General features: G+C 36.4%; 2 protein-coding genes across 6 annotated transcripts in view; one reads left to right on the plus strand and one right to left on the minus strand.

Moving 5' to 3' along the window:
* LOC127857968 (uncharacterized) overlaps window positions 1–19,026 on the plus strand; it is a 209,465-nt gene that overhangs the window by 85,520 nt on the left and 104,919 nt on the right. The window lies entirely within an intron of this gene.
* The window catches only part of LOC127857965 (discoidin domain-containing receptor 2-like), a 99,871-nt gene that overhangs the window by 4,445 nt on the left and 76,400 nt on the right, over window positions 1–19,026 (minus strand). For both annotated transcript variants that reach the window (XM_052394760.1, XM_052394759.1), the window contains exons 10-14: window positions 11,237–11,433; window positions 6,570–6,701; window positions 3,993–4,120; window positions 1,281–1,478; window positions 178–412 (exon numbers count right to left, since the gene is read on the minus strand). In XM_052394760.1, the coding sequence (XP_052250720.1) occupies window positions 178–412; window positions 1,281–1,478; window positions 3,993–4,120; window positions 6,570–6,701; window positions 11,237–11,433 (890 nt within the window). The remainder of the gene's footprint in view (window positions 1–177; window positions 413–1,280; window positions 1,479–3,992; window positions 4,121–6,569; window positions 6,702–11,236; window positions 11,434–19,026) is intronic.

A 19,026-nucleotide genomic window follows, 5' to 3' on the forward strand; every position in this document is an offset into this window, starting at 1 on the left:
GGTGTCCGCCTAGTGACTTTGAGGTCACGGGTTTGAAACCCACTGTGGGAGCATTCTTCAAATCTCCTCAAAGACACCAAGTATTGGTTCTATTCAGGAAACTGACTCAAGACCCTTCAATAAGCCTTTGGCTTCCAATGCAATTTTGCTAAAACAAATATGTTTCAACTAAAATACCAGTAATATAGACTCCCAAGCCATCCATCGAATGGGCAGCACAGCACGACCCTCGATTCTGTAGTAATCAGCGCTGTACAGACTCCGACTCATGCCGAAGTCTGAAATCTTGATTGTGAAGTTTGTGCCCACGAGGCAGTTGCGGGTGGCCAGGTCACGATGCACCATGTTCAGAGACTCCAGGTACTTCATACCTGAGGCGATCTGAGACGCCATGTAGATCAGGCAACCATAGCTGTTAACAAAGCAGGAAATAGGGTATGAGGGTATGTCATTATGGCACATTTTTTATAAAATAAATGAAGATGAAACCAATTAAGTCAGTCAAAAACAAAAGCAAAATTTTGTTAATATTTTATATCAAAACCTTTTGTTTTTGGACTTTTTTTTCTTTCTAGTGTTCAAACATTTACATTAACGGAAATACGCCAAAATAATATGCCAATAAACTTAGAGAAAATACGGGGTAATAGTATCCTAGTATATAACATAATCTGCCTGATGGTTCACATTTGATAAATTTAAGTTGGGACTTGACTAAAATAAACTGTGATTGTGTCATCTTCAAATAAGGCACAATACATTTGTAGTCTATATCTCGCACACTTTTTTAACAAAGCATGTTGCCTTTGGTTACAGAATTGATAAGTGGCATTCAATAACAGAACCCTTACTTTCAAAAGCAACATAACATCATTGGCTTTACTAGACATAACACCTTAAATGAATCAAAACAAACATTGTTAACTGAGTTGCCTCTCCAATTAATATTATACACAATATTAAATAAAAGTAACATATTGTCTTTATGTCTACAAACAGATGGATGGCCTCATTTTACACACTTAATTGTGGGGAAAGCAAATCACCAAAAAAACTACTCCCAGCGACCATGTTTTTCAACAAACAAGAAGAATATTTTAACTTGACCAAGCTTGAGGGACATCAGACAAAACTCAATCACAAAAGCTCACCATAAGCATGATGTGGTCAGATGAGCTAAAAACACAAAATAAGGAGGCTCCATTATAAATTTAAAACCTCACCCTCTCACTTGCATGGGCATTATAAAAACTTAACGACACTTAATAAAGAGCTCATACCTTAACGTCTTTGCGTGGGTTGCCTCTGCCATGGGAGACTCGGGTACGTGGTCCAGCAGGAACTGGTTGAGGTCTCCATACTTCATGTACTCCACAATCATACACAGCGGCTCCTCCCTGATACACACCCCAAGAACACGCACAATGTTGGGGTCCTTCAGCTGGGACATGATCTTTATCTCCTTTTGGAAGTCTGCCCTGTAACATGGTTTGAAACAGATAAGTGTTTGACAACTATCTGTATTCAGTTTCGTATCCAGTTATGACAAAAAAGTAAATTGACCCAGAAGAAGATTCACGCTTTCCTGATATATAACGCCTTAATAGGCTTTTTCATAGTATGTTTATACAAACTTGCAACATGTTCTTTACGCTACTTAAAAAAACAATTAAATTAAAAAAAAGAACTTTTTGCAACATAAAGAACATGTAGCCAACATGTAAAAACAAACCTTGAAAAAGCCTATTTCTGTGTCAAACTATTTGTTTGTTTGCATTTTACATAAATTTTCATCAGCACTTTTTCTTTGTGCATTTTTACAACATCTTGCAGACGTTTAATCACACAACAACAATATGAGACATGATTCGGGTAAAAAGGGCTTATTGCGTGTTCATAAAGTGTGGTCCCAGATTAGCCTGTACAGTTTAAACAGGCTAATCAAGGACAACACTTTCCACGTGTATGTCTTTTTTCTTTTAAAGGATGTCTCTTCTATGCAAAATGTCTGACAACATAAAGGTGTCATCCCTGATTAGCCTGTGTATACTGCACAAACTAATCTGGGATGACATTTTACGCAAATGCATTTAGCCCTATTTTCCAACACCGGTGCCCATATGTATGTTTTTATTTTTCATGCAATTTCATCAGCACTCTTTATTTGCATAATTACTACAGCTTTAGACTGTTTTATTATACACAAATAAAATATGTTGAAAGTTATATCATAACAGCATTCAGATTTTTATTTCATTCTTAATAAATCGTTCATAAAATGATCATTCATAACAATGCTTTTAGGCATCTTTTGAGCATTAATATCACCACATTTTACTATTTACATATGTTTCACAATACCTTAAACTATTACCTTGACCTTTGTTAATCATTTCAAAGGAAAGGTTTAACATTCATAGAATGATGCCCACTATTTTGATGGCATAACGAGCAATAACTTAATAAAATTAATACAGATTAACGCAGTGTCGTTTGATAATTACTTCAAACAAGTGCACATGTTAAACCATCAAACCTGTATCTTCCATTAATACCTGTATGCAACACATTTGCACATGAGCTTATTAAAATACAAGGCAAAAAAAGAACACAGGCAGGGCTATAGATAATTTTTTGGGTAATTGGGTTTTTCACCCCCTGTTTTGACAACAATAGGGTTTTTGTAAATTCAATAGATTTTAGCAAAAAATTTAACCCCCTACTGTTGAGCTTAATTGGGTTTTTTCACCCCCGTTTTTTTTAAAACTCAATTGGGTAATTTAGGGAATGACATATATAATATACTAAAAATCTACTAAGATTACTATATTATCATGTGCATGTGAAAAATAAATATAGCAACATTAGTTAGTTTTAATTTACTTTTCATGTTTGTGCATAATGTACATTTTATAACTCCACTTTCCATATCAATCACCAGCCACGGGTGTTTGTTTCGCCACTTTTTAAAAGTTTTTTCACTTACACTACCCATAACGTGTTTTTTTGGGTTTAACAACCTCATTCAAAATCTCCGATAATAACGGGCGAACTAAATTCTCGGGAGAAATGATCACATCTTTCAACAGATCGTTCAGCAAAGCAGCACAGAAGCTTTCGGTTTCCCCAATATTCTGGCGTAAATACCTGTCTTAGATGTTTGTTTGTGTGACGATTCTCTTTCTACGGCCACGAGTGGCCATTTTGATATTTTAAGAAAATGAAAGTAGAAATCGGACGGGTCTACGAATAATTACAGTAATTTACCCCAAAGGTTGATAACCGCTGGAAAGACTGCCTTCTTTTCTTCATAGGACAGCATATAAACTATTCGGTACATTTTTGTATGGGAAATAACCAGTCTTAAAAAATACGCCCGGTGTTTGTAAGAATTGCGTTTCGTGATGCAAGGTTTTTTACGGGAATTACGTTATTAAATTTATATTTGCGTTTTTGTACGCTTGATTTTGAATTTAATTACGTTTTTGGTTATTTTAATTGCGTAATAACGCACATACGCTTGTTATCTATAGCCCTGCACAGGTGAGAATAATTTTGGATTTCCAAACCATAAATATGACTGTAAGAAAAATAACCAATTAATAACGTTTTTATGATATTTTTGACAACACACCAAACACATATAATTGAAAATTTGTCAATAGTTAACATTGCAACGAAAAAAATGGGCCCAAATCATAAAAGAATGAGCAATAAATTTGACCTCAAAGATTTGCTTAATGGTAGAAATATTATTAAAATATATTGAGGAAATAAACCAAGGATAAGTTAAGAAACAGTTTTTCCTGCAAAATGGCACCTTAAAATACCTATTTATGCCTTTTGGCATGTCATTTCCAACCATAAGGTACTTATGAGAAGCAAATAGCATAAAACCTGAACATACACCGCTTTTTTGTTGTTGCTGGCTGCATATAGCCATTTTCACTTTTCTTCTGAATGGGAAAGGGTTGAATAATCTCTGAACCTACCTGGCCCTGTCGTCTGCCTCCTTCCTAAGCATCTTAACTGCAACCAGGATGGGCCGGTTGAGGTACCGGTTGACTTGGCAGTCTTCCTGGATGTAGTCATCGATGTCAACCGCTTCACAAAGGTGAACCTGCATACATGACATAACCAAATCTTACTCTAGTATTCATGAGATGATATAAATGAAGCTGCTCATGAGCATTTTCCTGGGCTGTTTCAATTCAGAGTACGTGGCCTATGACAATTCAAACTGACATAATTATTTTCCTAAATTTTAACTGACATGAATTTCATATCCTTCTGATTCAGACATTTATTCAATTCTCGCTGAATATGACACTTAATATCTTTTGTTTTTGTATATAAATTGTAGAGTTAATTATAACCTCTTTTATTAATTCTAACATATCAAAATATTCCTGATTCTAACACCTTAAATATATTCCTCTAAATTGTCTTGTTCACTTACATTCGCTGGAGTCTGTGGCCACTGTTTTGATTAAAATGTCGGGCAGGTAGTGAGTTGCTTTTTTTTTTGGGGGGGGGGGGTTGACAGGGGGGGATTATGCATATAAACAAGTATAATGATGCTTATGTTAGTGGTATTGGTAGTGGTAATGGTTATTTTCCCTTTTTTCATGACTGTGATGAGATGATCTATGCTACAAGGTGTCATGGAGTTGGCCGAATTTATTTATTATCAAGTACCCGTGTAATATAACAGGGAGCCAATTTTAAATATTTTAACAAAATAAATTCAACATTCATACATATTTTATTGGGCATGCCTTAACATGTGTGGATAATATGAATGACAACTTATAAATGTAAAAAACATCACAATAGCTCACATTTTTTTACAAGTAAGAATAGCTTTTAATCTGCGAACACAAACTATGGCAGTTTGTGATATTAGCTTCTGTCCCAGACAGATTACAAGATGCCTATATTATCTAGCATCATTAGCAGCACCCCAGTCTGGGAACAACAATTTGCTGAGAAAATATTTTATTGCTTCTCCAAGTAATAACCAATCATCAAAGAGAGAGTTATTCGCATTGTTTCTCATCATCATCTAGAAATGTGTCTGTGATTGTCATGAAAGATTGCCCCACCCACTTGGCTCCCAATAAGCTTGCTTTATACAGCAATTACAGGTTGTTTTTCCTTATGTATTGCCAAGCAATATATGTCCCCTACCGGCTCCACCATTGTCAGAATATTGTTGTTGTTGTTGCCATAGCAACCATAATTTTTGACATAAGAAGAAAATTAAATGACGTGCATAATGTCCATATTTTCATCTATCCATATTTCAAGTTTCATTAAAAAATATGAAGAACTTTTAAAGTTATTGCAGAATCCAGAAATGTATGCAGGATCGACCATTTTCAACAGTATTTCTTGTCCAGTTGTTGCCATAGAAACCAGAATCCTTGACGTAAGAACAAAATGAAATGATGTGCATAATCTCCATATTGCCATCTGTCCATATTTCAAGTTTCATGACAAAATATGAAGAACTTTAAGTTATCGCAGGATCCAGAAAAGTGTGACAGACTGACGGACACAGAGCGCAAACCATAATTCCCCTCCGGTGAAACCGGAAGGGGACAACAAGCATTTTCTTTGAATTGATATCCCCAGCCAAATATTAATTTTGTGACAAACATACAGACTAACTGACAGACAGACAAAGCCATTTCTATATCCCTCTGCCTTTGGTGGGGGATAATAATTTAATTAATAAATAAGTTCAAACTAAGCTGGCTGAAAGAATTTACTGGTTGTGGATTGAAGGCAGTCTTATAACCAGGGATGTGGTTTAGAAAACACCTCAGGGAAAGAAAAAGCCCAACTCCCATCACTATCACGGTACACAAAACTCTTCTCTTGTAGATCCAGCAAAGCTAAGAGCACTTTGTAAACTTCTCGAAATTGCACTGGAGGAACAAAGCTGCAATATTGTGGAAATAACACCCTGGTTTATAGAAATGGTTTCGTCACAGGAATTGGTAGAGGTTTAACAGTAGTGATTATATGGACGCAAAAATTGACACAAAATTATGGATTCCAAATCTTGCACCAGTGTTTTTTATCACCGTTTTGGAAAAAGGCCTGGTCCTTTTGGAGTGCAAAATTTGTTGTTTTAATTAAAATTGCAAAATTATTGTTGATGTTTTAAATGAGTGTTCTGCGGTCAGAGACATATGCCCCCCCCCCCCCCAAACACCTTGACCTTGTGACCTGAAAATCAATAGGGGTCATCTGCCAGTCATGATCAATGTACCTATGCAGTTTCATGATCCTAGGCGTTGTGGTTCTTGAGTCATCATCCGGAAACCGTTTCACTGTTTCGAGTCACTGTGAGCTTGACCTTTGACCTAGTGACCTGAAAATCAATAGGGGTCATCTGCCCGTCATGATCAATGTACCTATGAAGTTTCATGATCCTAAGCCTAAGCGTTCCTGAGTTATCATCCGGAAACCATTTGGTGGACAGACGGACATGTGCAAAACAATATACCCCCTCTTCTTCAAAGGGAGGGCATAAACAAAAAAGTTCACTGCACACTCACCTCCCCAAACTGTCCCTCTCCCAGCACCTCAACAAATCTCAGGTTTTCACGAGGGAACTCAACCACGGACAGGTCGAGGCTGAGTAACAACTCGGCGTTAGGAATCGAGTACACGCTGCTTCCAGTGGCACCCTGAATGTACGAAAGAGAGAAGTTTGTTTTTAATAAGATCCTTGTTCTCGGAAAACTGGGCATAGAGTATGGACCCAGACAGCACAGGCTAATCTATGACACTCTAGGCACATGTATTAAGCCCAGATTCTCCAGAACAAGGATCCTATCATGGAGGTAAGTTAGCCTACGCACACAACTAGCTGTTCAAGAAACACTTTGTGACTATTGAACTACATGGGACGAGCCAAAACAAGACTACTAACACCTTGAACTGCACCTTGTAGCCTGGCAATACGCACTCATTGTCCCTTAACTACAGAAATACAAGGACTATAAGAGATAATTATTCAAAGCAATGTGGAAAAGAACACATTTTGCCAGGTACATCAATTTTCCCATTACACGAGAAATAAAGACAGTTGTTTTTCATTATATAATTGTGAGACTGCAATAAAGACACTTACTACGCTGTTCATTATTCAGATGTGAGAGAGTTATACAGTATTGTATTTACTATTAGTTCTTTCATGCGATATTGGGTGGCTTTTCTTGATTATATTTTGGAATTTACTGGCAAGATATAAATTACATGTCCTAACAACGTTTTAAAGTATTTATTCACAACCTGACATCTGGGTTTTTGTCTCCCAACAAAATATGAGCCTTCCTCTGGGAAAACAGGGCTTAACCCTTTGCATGATGAGAAATGTGTCGTCTGCTAAAATGTTGTCTGCTGAATTTCAAAAATTAGCATTTTCTTCGATTTTTTTCAAAGAATACTATCAGAATAGCAAACAGTTTGGATCCTGATGAGACGCCATGTTCTATGGCGTCTATCAGGATCCAAACTGTTTGCAAAGGCCTTTAAAATTCGGTTCCAGCGCTGAAAGGGTTAATGCATGTGTGTAAAGTGTCGTCCCAGATGAGATTGTACAGCCTGCACAGGCTAATATGGGAGAATGCTTTCCACCAAGACTGGATGTTTGGTTAGAAGAGATTTCCTTTAAACAAAAACTTCCACAAGTGTTGTCCATGATTAGCCTGTGCAAAGTGCACAGGCTAATCTGAGACGGCAATTAATGCACATGCATTAAGCCCCATTTTGCCATAGCGAGTCTCATATGTTGACAGGTGTTATGTTAAGACCTTTCAGTGACTTTAGTTGGTTTATTAGACTAGATTTGCTCATTAAATAACTGCCCTCATTTTTGTGTGATATGAGATATGGATTTAACAAAATAAAACACATTTAAAGGAATAGGATAGCCAAAACAACCATTATATGCAAAGTAACCCAGATGTCTTTTCCCAGTGTATATGAATAATGTAACTGAATATTAGTTAAACTATATTTTGAAAAAACATTTAAACATTGCAATATCACTGCATTTGTTAGTTCTTTTTCACTACTGTGAGTGGTATGTATTAATATTTTTATACAATAAATAATATGCTTTCTATGTCTCATGCCTGCAATTTGATGGTTTTGTGAAGTACAATGGATGTGCAATGCTATTTATTCTGATTTTAAACCAGGTGCCTAGTTATGTCAATATTCATTAAACACTAATAAAAAAGTATTGCTTGTATTGAAGCCCTTCAACACTAAATAACACTTTGTCATAACTACATGTACAGCCTCTTTGACATCCAAGATGTATTTTTGCAAAACTGTGAAATAACTATTGCCGCAGAGATCTTATGTTTATTTCTTCCAAAGCACGAACATTGATGTTTAAAGTAACTTAACATTCATTTATAGAAGTAGGTGTCCTTGTGTCATAAAACGTCAATCGCACTGTGCAATTGCCTCCTCAGATTTCGCTGCGTCACAAAAAATGAATCTTAGGACATATCTGAACAGTGAAGCTCAACAAATGTTTCTTCATCCTTATGCTAAAGTGATTTTTTGCCCCAAATTACAGCCTTTTACAGGCTACTTTCCATTGGCAAAAAGTAACATATTTTCCCCCCAAAATCTGGAGAAAAAAATCCCCAAAAGATGCAGAACTTTTCCAATAAACTTAATAATTGGTTTATTGAGTTTATTATACTGGAATATAATTCTGTAACACTTTATAACATTAATTTTGAAATGCAGTTAAAAATTTGCTTATTCTCAATTAGAAAACTTTTATATATAATCATATTAAAAATGTATCATTTTTTTCCATTTGCATGGTTCATCACGTTACTTTCCCAATCCAAATGGAAAAGGCTGTAAGATATGAAGCCAAAGAAAATCACTATGCTCTGCTGAGGATTCATACTATCTGCTAATGGGACCACAAAACCTTGCATGACTTAAGCAGAAAGGGAAGCCCCTGACAGACCAGACTGTGCAAATTAATATATGGCATTATATCCATTTTCGCATGCAGCAGCTAAATTAATCACACCCCAGGATTTTTCATTTCTCTTTTATGGAATTTGATCAATATATACTGAAAACAAGGGACAAAATTGTCACAAAACCAGGTTTTCATTGTGAAAAAAAAATCTGATAAAGGGAGAAAACTCAAACTGAACTTTTGAAATGACCAAAAAAAATTAACCCCCTTTGTAAGTTTTTTTTTTTTTTTTAAATCTATTTTTAGTCGTGGCGACCTTGACATTGGAGATATTGACGTGATTCTTTCGTGGGACACACCGTCCCATGATGGTGAACAAATGTGCCAAATGATTTTAAAATCTCACAATGAATGACATAGTTATGGCCAGGACAAGCTCATTTATGGCCATTTTTGACCCTTGAGCTCAAAGTGTGACCTTGACCTTGGAGATATCGACGTAATTATTTCGCGCGACACACCGTCCAATGATGGTGAACAAATGTGCCAAATGATTTTAAAATCTGACGATGAACGACATAGTTATGGCTCGGACAAGCTCATTTATGGCCAGTTTTGACCTTTGAACTCAAAGTGTGACCTTGACCTTGGATATATCGACGTAATTATTTCGCGCGACACACCGTCCAATGATGGTGAACAAATGATTTTAAAATCTGACAATGAACGACATAGTTATGGCCCGGACAAGCTTATTCCGCCAGCCCGCCAGCCAGCCAGCCAGCCAGCCAGCCAGCCCGCCCGCATTCGCCAATCTAATAACCAGTTTTTTCCTTCGGAAAACCTGGTTAATAATGCACAACTGTTGAAATCCGAAATGAGGATGAAGGGCACAATTGCAAAAAGACAGAAAAAAGAGAAGGTATTTTTACAATGTGTCTGGAGGTCTACAATGTACCTGGAGGTCTACAATGTACCTGGAGGTCTACAATGTGCCTGGAGGTCTACAATGTACCTGCAGATGTACAATGTACCTGGAGGTCTACAATGTACCTGCAGGTGTACAATGTGCCTGGAGGTCTACAATGTACCTGGAGGTCTACAATGTACATTGAGGTCTACAATGTACCTGGGGGTCTACAATGTACCTGGAGGCCTACAATGTACCTGGAGGTCTACAATGTACCTGGAGGCCTACAATGTACCTGGAGGTCTACAATGTACCTGCAGGTCTACAATGTACCTGGAGGTCTACAATGTACCCAGAGGTCTACAATGTACCCGGAGGTCTACAATGTACCTGGAGGTCTACAATGTACCTGGAGGTCTACAATGTACCTGGAGGCCTACAATGTACCTGCAGGTCTACAATGTACCTGGAGGTCTACAATGTACATGGAGGTCTACAATGTACCTGGAGGTCTACAATGTGTCTGGAGGTCTACAATGTACCAGGTCTACAATGTACCTGGAGGCCTACAATGTACCTGGAGGTCTACAATGTACCTGGAGGTCTACAATGTACCTGGAGGTCTACAATGTACCTGGAGGTCTACAATGTACCTGGAGGCCTACAATGTACCTGGAGGTCTACAATGTACCTTGAGGTTTACAATGTACCTGGAGGTCTACAATGTACCTGGAGGTCTACAATGTACCTGGAGGTCTACAATGTACCTGGAGGTCTACAATGTACCTGGAGGTCTACAATGTACCTGGAGGTCTACAATGTACCTGGAGGTCTACAATGTACCTGGAGGTCTACAATGTACCTGGAGGTCTACAATGTACCTGGAGGTCTACAATGTACCTGGAGGTCTACAATGTACCTGGAGGCCTACAATGTACCTGGCGGTCTACAATGTACCTGGAAGTATACAATGTACCTGGAGGTCTACAATGTACCTGGAGGTCTGCAATGTACCAGGTCTACAATGTACCTGGAGGTCTACAATGTACCTGGAGGTCTACAATGTACCTGGAGGTCTACAATGTACCTAGAGGTCTACAATGTACCTGGAGGTCTACAATGTACCTGCAGGACTACAATGTACCTGGAGGTCTACAATGTACCTGGAGGCCTACAATGTACCTGGAGGTCTACAATGTACCTGGAGGTCTACAATGTACCTGCAGGACTACAATGTACCTGGAGGTCTACAATGTACCTGGAGGCCTACAATGAACCTGGATGTCTACAATGTACCTGGAGGTCTACAAATACCTGGAGGTCTACAATGTACCTGGAGGTCTACAATGTACCTGGAGATTTGGAATGTTGAGACTCTGCTGATGCACGACATCTGCAGCTGCGTACAGTGCATCATAGTTGGGTGGGGTGAGGTCGAGCTGGTTAAGAACCACGCCCCGGAGCTTGGGGACTTGGGGCGGGTAGATGGGCGGGAGTGCCACCTTCAGGGCTGACTTTGTGACGTCTGGCACAGCGTAGTCACGAGAATCTAGAATGAGAAATATGAAATTTTAGGTTAACCTTTTACCACTCAGCATGTTGATGCATTTATAGTTCCTTAGAAAATTCAATTAAATTTAAGACCTTTCTCACAAGATTAAAGATTTAAAGGCCTTATTTCATGCATTGTTAACAAATCACAATATGAAGCTGTAAAATGTTGTTCTAATAAAGCTTAATGCATATATAGATATTCTTTAAATTACTCTTGTTTGTCCATGGGTTAGTAAAATGAAGTATGCTTTGAGAACAATTATGTAAGAAGTGCAAAAATAATAATATGCTCTTTGTATATGTTCAGTAATTGAAACATAACAGTATTATGCATATTATATTAAGTTGTTATATCATATATGTATATATAAATGCATCAATAATACAAATTTTAATTCTAGTGTATAAGCAGTATTGCGATGATGAAATTAAAAAAATTCTTTGTTAATTTATTTTTTTAGAAATCCAACTCTTCTTTATAACGATGTTTCCTTAAGGCAAGTCCGCCCACATTTCCCTATATTATCTAGTTATCAAAGTGAATGCACATATCTCACACTTCTGCGGTTTCAGTGGCACTACTCAACGATAATCTGGATAGAAAAGATTTAGACATGAAAAGCATTTAAACTATGCAGGGCAATAAAACAATCTGAGAAAAAAATCTTCAAATTCTATCAGTATGGCTATGGTATATGTAGTGTTTTCTGACACAGAGTCATTTACATTCAAAAAACTGTTGAGTGTTGCTCTGGGAAAACAGGGCTTAACTCTTTCCGTGCTGGAACCGAATTTTGAAGGCCATTGCAAACAGTTTGGATCCAGATGAGACGCCACAGAACGTGGTGTCTCATCTGGATCCAAACTGTTTGCCATTCTTATAGTATTTTTTGAAAAAAATTGAAGAAAATGCTAATTTTAGAAATTCAGCAGACGACATTTTAGCAGACGACAAATTTCCCAGCATGCAAAAGGTTAATGCATGTGCATACTGTGTTTTTGCACTGCCTGCGCAGGCAAATCAGGGACGACACTTTCAGCTCTAATGAAATTGTTTGCTTAAAGGAAGTCTCTGATAAAGGAAAATCCAGCCAAGGCGGAAAGTGTCACAAACCCTGATTAGCCTGTGCGGACTGCATCCAGCCTAGGCGGAAAGTGTCACAAAGCCTGATTAGCCTGTGCGGACTGCATCCAGCCTAGGCGGAAAGTGTCACAAACCCTGATTAGCCTGTGCAGACTGCATCCAGCCTAGGCGGAAAGTGTCACAAACCCTGATCAGCCTGTGCGGATTGCATCCAGCCTAGGCGGAAAGTGTCACAAACCCTGATTAGCCTGTGTGGACTGCATCCAGCCTAGGCGGAAAGTGTCAAAAACCCTGATTAGCCTGTGCGGACTGCATAGGCTAATCTTGGGCTAATCTCGGACGACACTTTATGCACATCATTACATGCATTAAGCACCATTTTCCAAGAGTACCCCTTATGTATAATCTTTCACCGGACCTCCAAAATTCGTATCTGCAACTTGACTTTCATAGCATTTACAGTGAAATGAAGTTCATTATTTTTCTGTTCTACCACATCTTTAATTTCTTGAATTTTACACACACACACACACACACACAAGTAATAAATTTTAACATCTGAGGAAATTTAAAGGAAATAAACCAACAAGCAATGGAGGTAGAGGGAACTGTTTTAGTTTAGGATTGTATCATACAAAATCACAAGACCTTCCAGTATGTTGTTTTTTTCCACCAGACAGCTTAACATTTGTAAAACAGAGCGAAACCATATGGTGTAATCTCTTGTTAACAATAATAGCTACTAAACGCCAATAGAAGGATTTAAGATATTAACTCTTCTTAACTAATCTTAAAAATATCCATAACATCAATTATTGCTGATGAAACTGCTCATGCTGGTACATAGAAAGCAATATTTCATATCCAAAAACAATGGTAATAATTATGGATGTGGATATAGTAAGTTTATGATATGTTTACAAATAGAGATTATTACAGCAGGGGAAAAATTAGATTTTTGACAATTACAATGAACCAAGAAACATATTGTCTCCCTGGCGTTCACCAAATATTTTACTCTTTGTTGAGCTTGTGCATAAAAATTAGAACAGCAGAAAAGTGGCGAAAAATAGTGATGTTGGTTACGAGACTAGTTCATAATATTATGTCATCATTAATTATTAATAAATTACTATTCATACATCTACAAATTTAATTGAATGTTTAATTACACATGATTGCCTATGCATGTATTAAAGAGAATCAAATCGAAATGGGTTGGTTTCCTATTGACAACTTATTTCTGTCATTATTTGAAATTAATAGTTGCATCAATACTTTAGCATGACCTTGTAATAACTAATATACAAAGATACTACCATAAACAATGTAAAATATAGTTCAATCTTGCCTATATTGGCTTATAAAGATCAAGCTTCACATGACATGACGACTGAAACTGGTCCATACCTTTACCTAAAGTAAAGTTTCAACTTGAGACATTTTGATAACTCCTTCATTAACTATTTCTCTGTATATTCATTGAATCTATATCTCGAAAAGCTCATTAAACTATGCTGCAGCTGTTGATCATGATTATTATGAACATCACAATGAACTGATCATGATGATTTTTTACGAGATGAATTTCACAAATTGCATTGTTCAAGGGCTTCATCAATCATTTAATTGCATTTAATGTTCACAACTATCAAGAATGTGACACTCCTCATATCACTGGTAGACATGGGATCTTACACTCCCAGGAAACAATGTTACCACGGATGCTTATCAAAACACATCTACTGCCAATCCTCAACAGTTATGTCAATGTTCTTGTTAAACTACACCACCACAGCTGGGAGGCAATGACTCTACCAGAGGAGACCAAAGTTGTGTCCGCACTAAGTATTTTAACCCTTTACCATGCAGATATGCACTTTGGTCTGTTTTTAGTCCCTTAGACAATCAAATAAGATTAAAGACCTTTCTTAATACATTAAAGTTTTAATGGCTTAATAATCAACCCTAAGATTCTGATGAGCAGCAAACCGCATAAGGCCTTAACAGCCTGCTAGTTAGCAAGCTGCTATGGTATTATGCTGTTTGCATTTAGCCATTTTCCCTTCGCTTCTGAGTGGGAAAGGGTTCAAACTTTACCAGTGATAGCACCCTAGGCTGCTTAACATTGGAGCCTCACTCGGGGAAAATGTTGCCTAATGCATGTACGTAGTGTCCTCCCAGATTAGCCTATGCAGTCTGCACAGGCTAATCTTGGAAGACACTTTCGGCCTAAACTGTAGTTTTGCTAGGGAAGAGTCTTCCTTTAAATGCATAAAAACAATAAAAGTGGAAAGTGTCATCCTTGAATAGCTGCCCAGCCTCAAATGCTTTTCATAGATTGAAAAACTGTCATAACTGACTTAGAATTAGAGCTCCAGATAAGGATTTTGTCTAAAGGGTATTTCAGCCCCCTGATATTATTGTCAACGCGTATTTTACTCTTTTGTTTCAGCCATAAAGGGTTAGGGGTATTTTCCATTTCCATAGAAAATGGAAAAAGTAAAAGGTGTGTTTAATCTAGAAATAGTATTATTATTTGTTATTTATATTATTAAATGCAAACAGAATATATTTAAAATTACGATATGAACAAACTTTCTTTAAAAATATTCCCGCAAGTTGCTTAAAACGTCCCTTTTTTACCCACAAACATGATGGGCCACCATTTTTATTACAAGCTTATTTTGATTGACTTATCTTTGATTCAAAGGGTAACTTACACTAAAAACTTAACTGGATTATTGGTTAAACCGGTTTTATTTGTTCAATGTGTAAATAGGCAGATACACCTCTTATCTGGAGCTCTGCTTAGAATGTTTTAAACATATATATTCTTATTGACTTATTGAATTCATTTTAAAGTTGACTTGTTAACAAACATACTACATGAACATGCTTTTATTTAATTATATAAAACAAAATCAAAAACATGCACAATAACACGTTTATTGTTCAGAAAAAAGGCAGTGAAAACCCATTAATAAAATATATGTATAGAAAAGATCTAAATTATCAGAAAAATTCATCAAATTCTTAAGATATCAGCATGGTATAAATTACTGTAAAAACATGCATACCTCCCAGAGTGAAGTCATATGATAGACTCTATGTATGACACTCAATAACATTTTTATAGTGATAAATGAAAAATCTATGACATGACTTACAGCTAGAAAGTGGGTGGGCTCTTAAATAGGTAAGTCATTCACCAGAGAAATTTTGAAAAAGTACAATAGATCTACAGTCCATCTTGAACAGAGAGAACACCCTCAATCTACACAGAAAGCCTTAAGAATATATCAGAAGTTTTATTTTCTTTGCATTTCAAAGGCTAATCTGATACAGGCTCATTTTACAGTTTAAATAAGAATGGCTTAGAACCAGATTAATATGCTGCTGGGGAAATTTGCTACCAACTGTGTTCAGGAAACAAGAAAATAATTTGCAGGACTTAGTTTTATTATTAAAACTCTGGGAACTGGCCATATCAATATATTTTATGTCATCCCACTGGTGAAGTATGGTAAAAACCACCACTTTCAAATGTAGTTCTTATAGCATATGTGTACATGGTGGGTAATAGAAACACATTGTAATTATTTATGTTATTGGATTTTGTTATTTCATTCATTACACTGTGGAAAATTAGTAATTCAATGGACATACTGATGGACAGTGGGAATTCGAACCTGTTGGGGAACATAGTTGTCATTTCTGAAGAATTCTGCGATTTATTTAAAGGAGCAATTCATGAAAAAATCCATCCCCATTTAGTATTCAGTAAAACTCTTAATTAATTCACAACTTAAACATTATTTGGGTATAGTTTGATAATAACAGAGAGACAATAACAATATAATCATTTTATCTCATAATGCCAGTTGGACCACATAATTGTTTAGAAGTACATTATATTGTTGTAAACCCGAAGTTTGACATTCAACAGGAGCCTAAGGAGTCTTATGTGAATATTTTCCCAAAATGCCACAGTGCGAAGTCTTTGAAACACAAAAAACATTGGTACATTGGCAAATATTTGGGAATGTCAATTAAGATACTGTTCCGGAGAGAAATTATGTTTTATTACATATATAAGAGGACCTTATCTTTTGTTGTTATGATACATAAATGGTTCACATTCTAAACTTAAGGATGAAACAAATTGTAAATTAAAACATTTATCTTTCCCCATAAACTTAGTGCATCAAGCACATAATCATCCCCTTTTTCTGATATTTTTATGCTCAAGGCATCTTACATATAAAGTGCACTTGTATGGAACATAACTTACTAGTATCTATTTGCAAGTAGACAACAGGGTATTTTGTGGAAAGTACAGTCGATTGGTGTAATTATTAACGGATAGCTAAGGACTTCGAGTCTTATTTCAACGTAAACACCATGCATTCAGTAATTAAACCATTAAACCTAGATAGACAAATGTCTTTCCTATTGAAACATGCCAGCGGTTTTAAATTTCGAAAAAAGATTATTTGTTTACAGCGCGAATTTCATGGTACACTGATTCAGCCATTACCGGATCGCTTAGGTCTTTATTGGATTACATGTGTATCGTGTTATTTCTTGAAATTTGACACAACATTTGTAAAAAATAATTGCAATATATGTACATTTCCAGAAAGGACATTTATTTCTGCGTTTAATAAGACCAAGTTCATGGAAATCGCTGCACAATTGATGAAGTAATGGCTGTTCAAAGCCATGCACCCTATATTCGGGTCATTTTGAGTTGAATCTATATAGATTTGATAGTGGAAAATATGTTTTCAGAGAAATCGATTTTTCGCTATAATTTGATTATTTTTCATTTAAAATGATGTTTTCACTTATTAATAGCATAGCCACATGCTAACCACATGTGTATTGCACAACTTCAATTGAGTTTATATTTATTTTGAGACAATCCCCACATTCCTGAATATGGGTCACCACATGTCCGTTATTCACTAAATCCCGAGTTGCAGCTTTCATGCTTATTTTATATGGTACGCATCAATCTGGTTTCTGAGCATTCTTACTTTTGTAAAGGACACATAATACTAAAATATTACATCAATGAACATTATGTTTACCAAACAAAATCTGCAAATTGCAAGAAACCATTCGTCTGCACTTTTCCTGTCATCACAAAAACGGTGCGTACATAACGTGACCTTGTTTTGCTTTTGAAAAAAGAAACAGTTGTAAACATTGACACACATCAACAAAAACATGAATCGACTTAACAATGAAAGGCTTTTTGTATTCAATTCATAGAAAACTATAAATCTTAACATAAATAAAAGTATTTTGCAAAAAACGTTTAAGCTATCCGTTACTCACTTAAATCCGCTATACACTAATCGACTGTACACAAGCATTAGACATATAATGTCCCTTTACCACTTAGATTTGTATTTTGATGCATAATGTAGTCCCTTAGAAAGTTTTATTTAACTAAAGACCATTCTTACTAAAATCAAGTTTTACAGGCTTCACTTCAAATTCTTAGATACTGATGAGCAGCAAACAGCATAAAACCTTAACAGGCTGTGAGTGACTTGCAGGCTGTTCTGGTTTTATGCTGTTTGCACATAGCCATTTTCACTTTGCTTCTGAGTGGGAAAGGGTAATATCATTAACCCCAAATAAGTGAACACATCAACACGCAATACCAATTAGGCTGACATAAAGACACACAGACATAAAGGCACACAAACAGGCAGATATATGGAACACTGACAGGCAGACATAAAGGCACACAGACACATTGGAAACACACTGGCACTATGCAGGGTATATATTGACATGGACTATAGCTAAGCAGTTGTAAAGCATTGCACATTGTTAACAAAAATTCTTCATTTTCCAACATTCTTCAAAAGTAAAGTTTTTCTGTATTGTCATTGAATATCTCTAAATCTCTTGAACAATTTTAAAACTTAGCCAAAAATGCTATTTAGTAGAGTTTTAACTATTAAATTATATTTATTATTGGTTTACATTTTTTTAATATGGCATTCATAATCTTATGTTCATGCTGTTTCAATGGCAAATTACAGCTTGAAAGTGAGAGACACACAGTTTTATATTCTGCTTGCCATATAATTTTTTAACTAACATTAAAGTTCATTTAATATACTTTAACATGCTGATTTTTTTCGTATGGATAGTTCATAATTACTTAGGTAAACAAGAGCACCGCATAACGGGTGCCAACGCTCGGCTGCGAAAGCTTGTCAGATTAAAAAAAAAATTTTTTTAGAGGTCAGTGACCTTGACCCTTGACCTAGTGACCCAAAACTGGGTGTGGCGTGTAGAACTCATCAAGGTGCATCTACATATGAAGTTTCAAAGTTGTAGGTGGAAGCACTTTGATTTTAGAGCCAATGTTAAGGTTTAAGCATGGCGCCTACGGCTGACGGCGGACAGCAGATGACACGATGAGCTGGCTATGACAATAACTCCGGTTTTCTCCGAAAACAGCCAAGCTAAAAATAA

The sequence above is a fragment of the Dreissena polymorpha genome, chromosome 14, assembly GCF_020536995.1.
Source record: "Dreissena polymorpha isolate Duluth1 chromosome 14, UMN_Dpol_1.0, whole genome shotgun sequence".
Lineage (NCBI taxonomy): Eukaryota > Metazoa > Mollusca > Bivalvia > Myida > Dreissenidae > Dreissena > Dreissena polymorpha.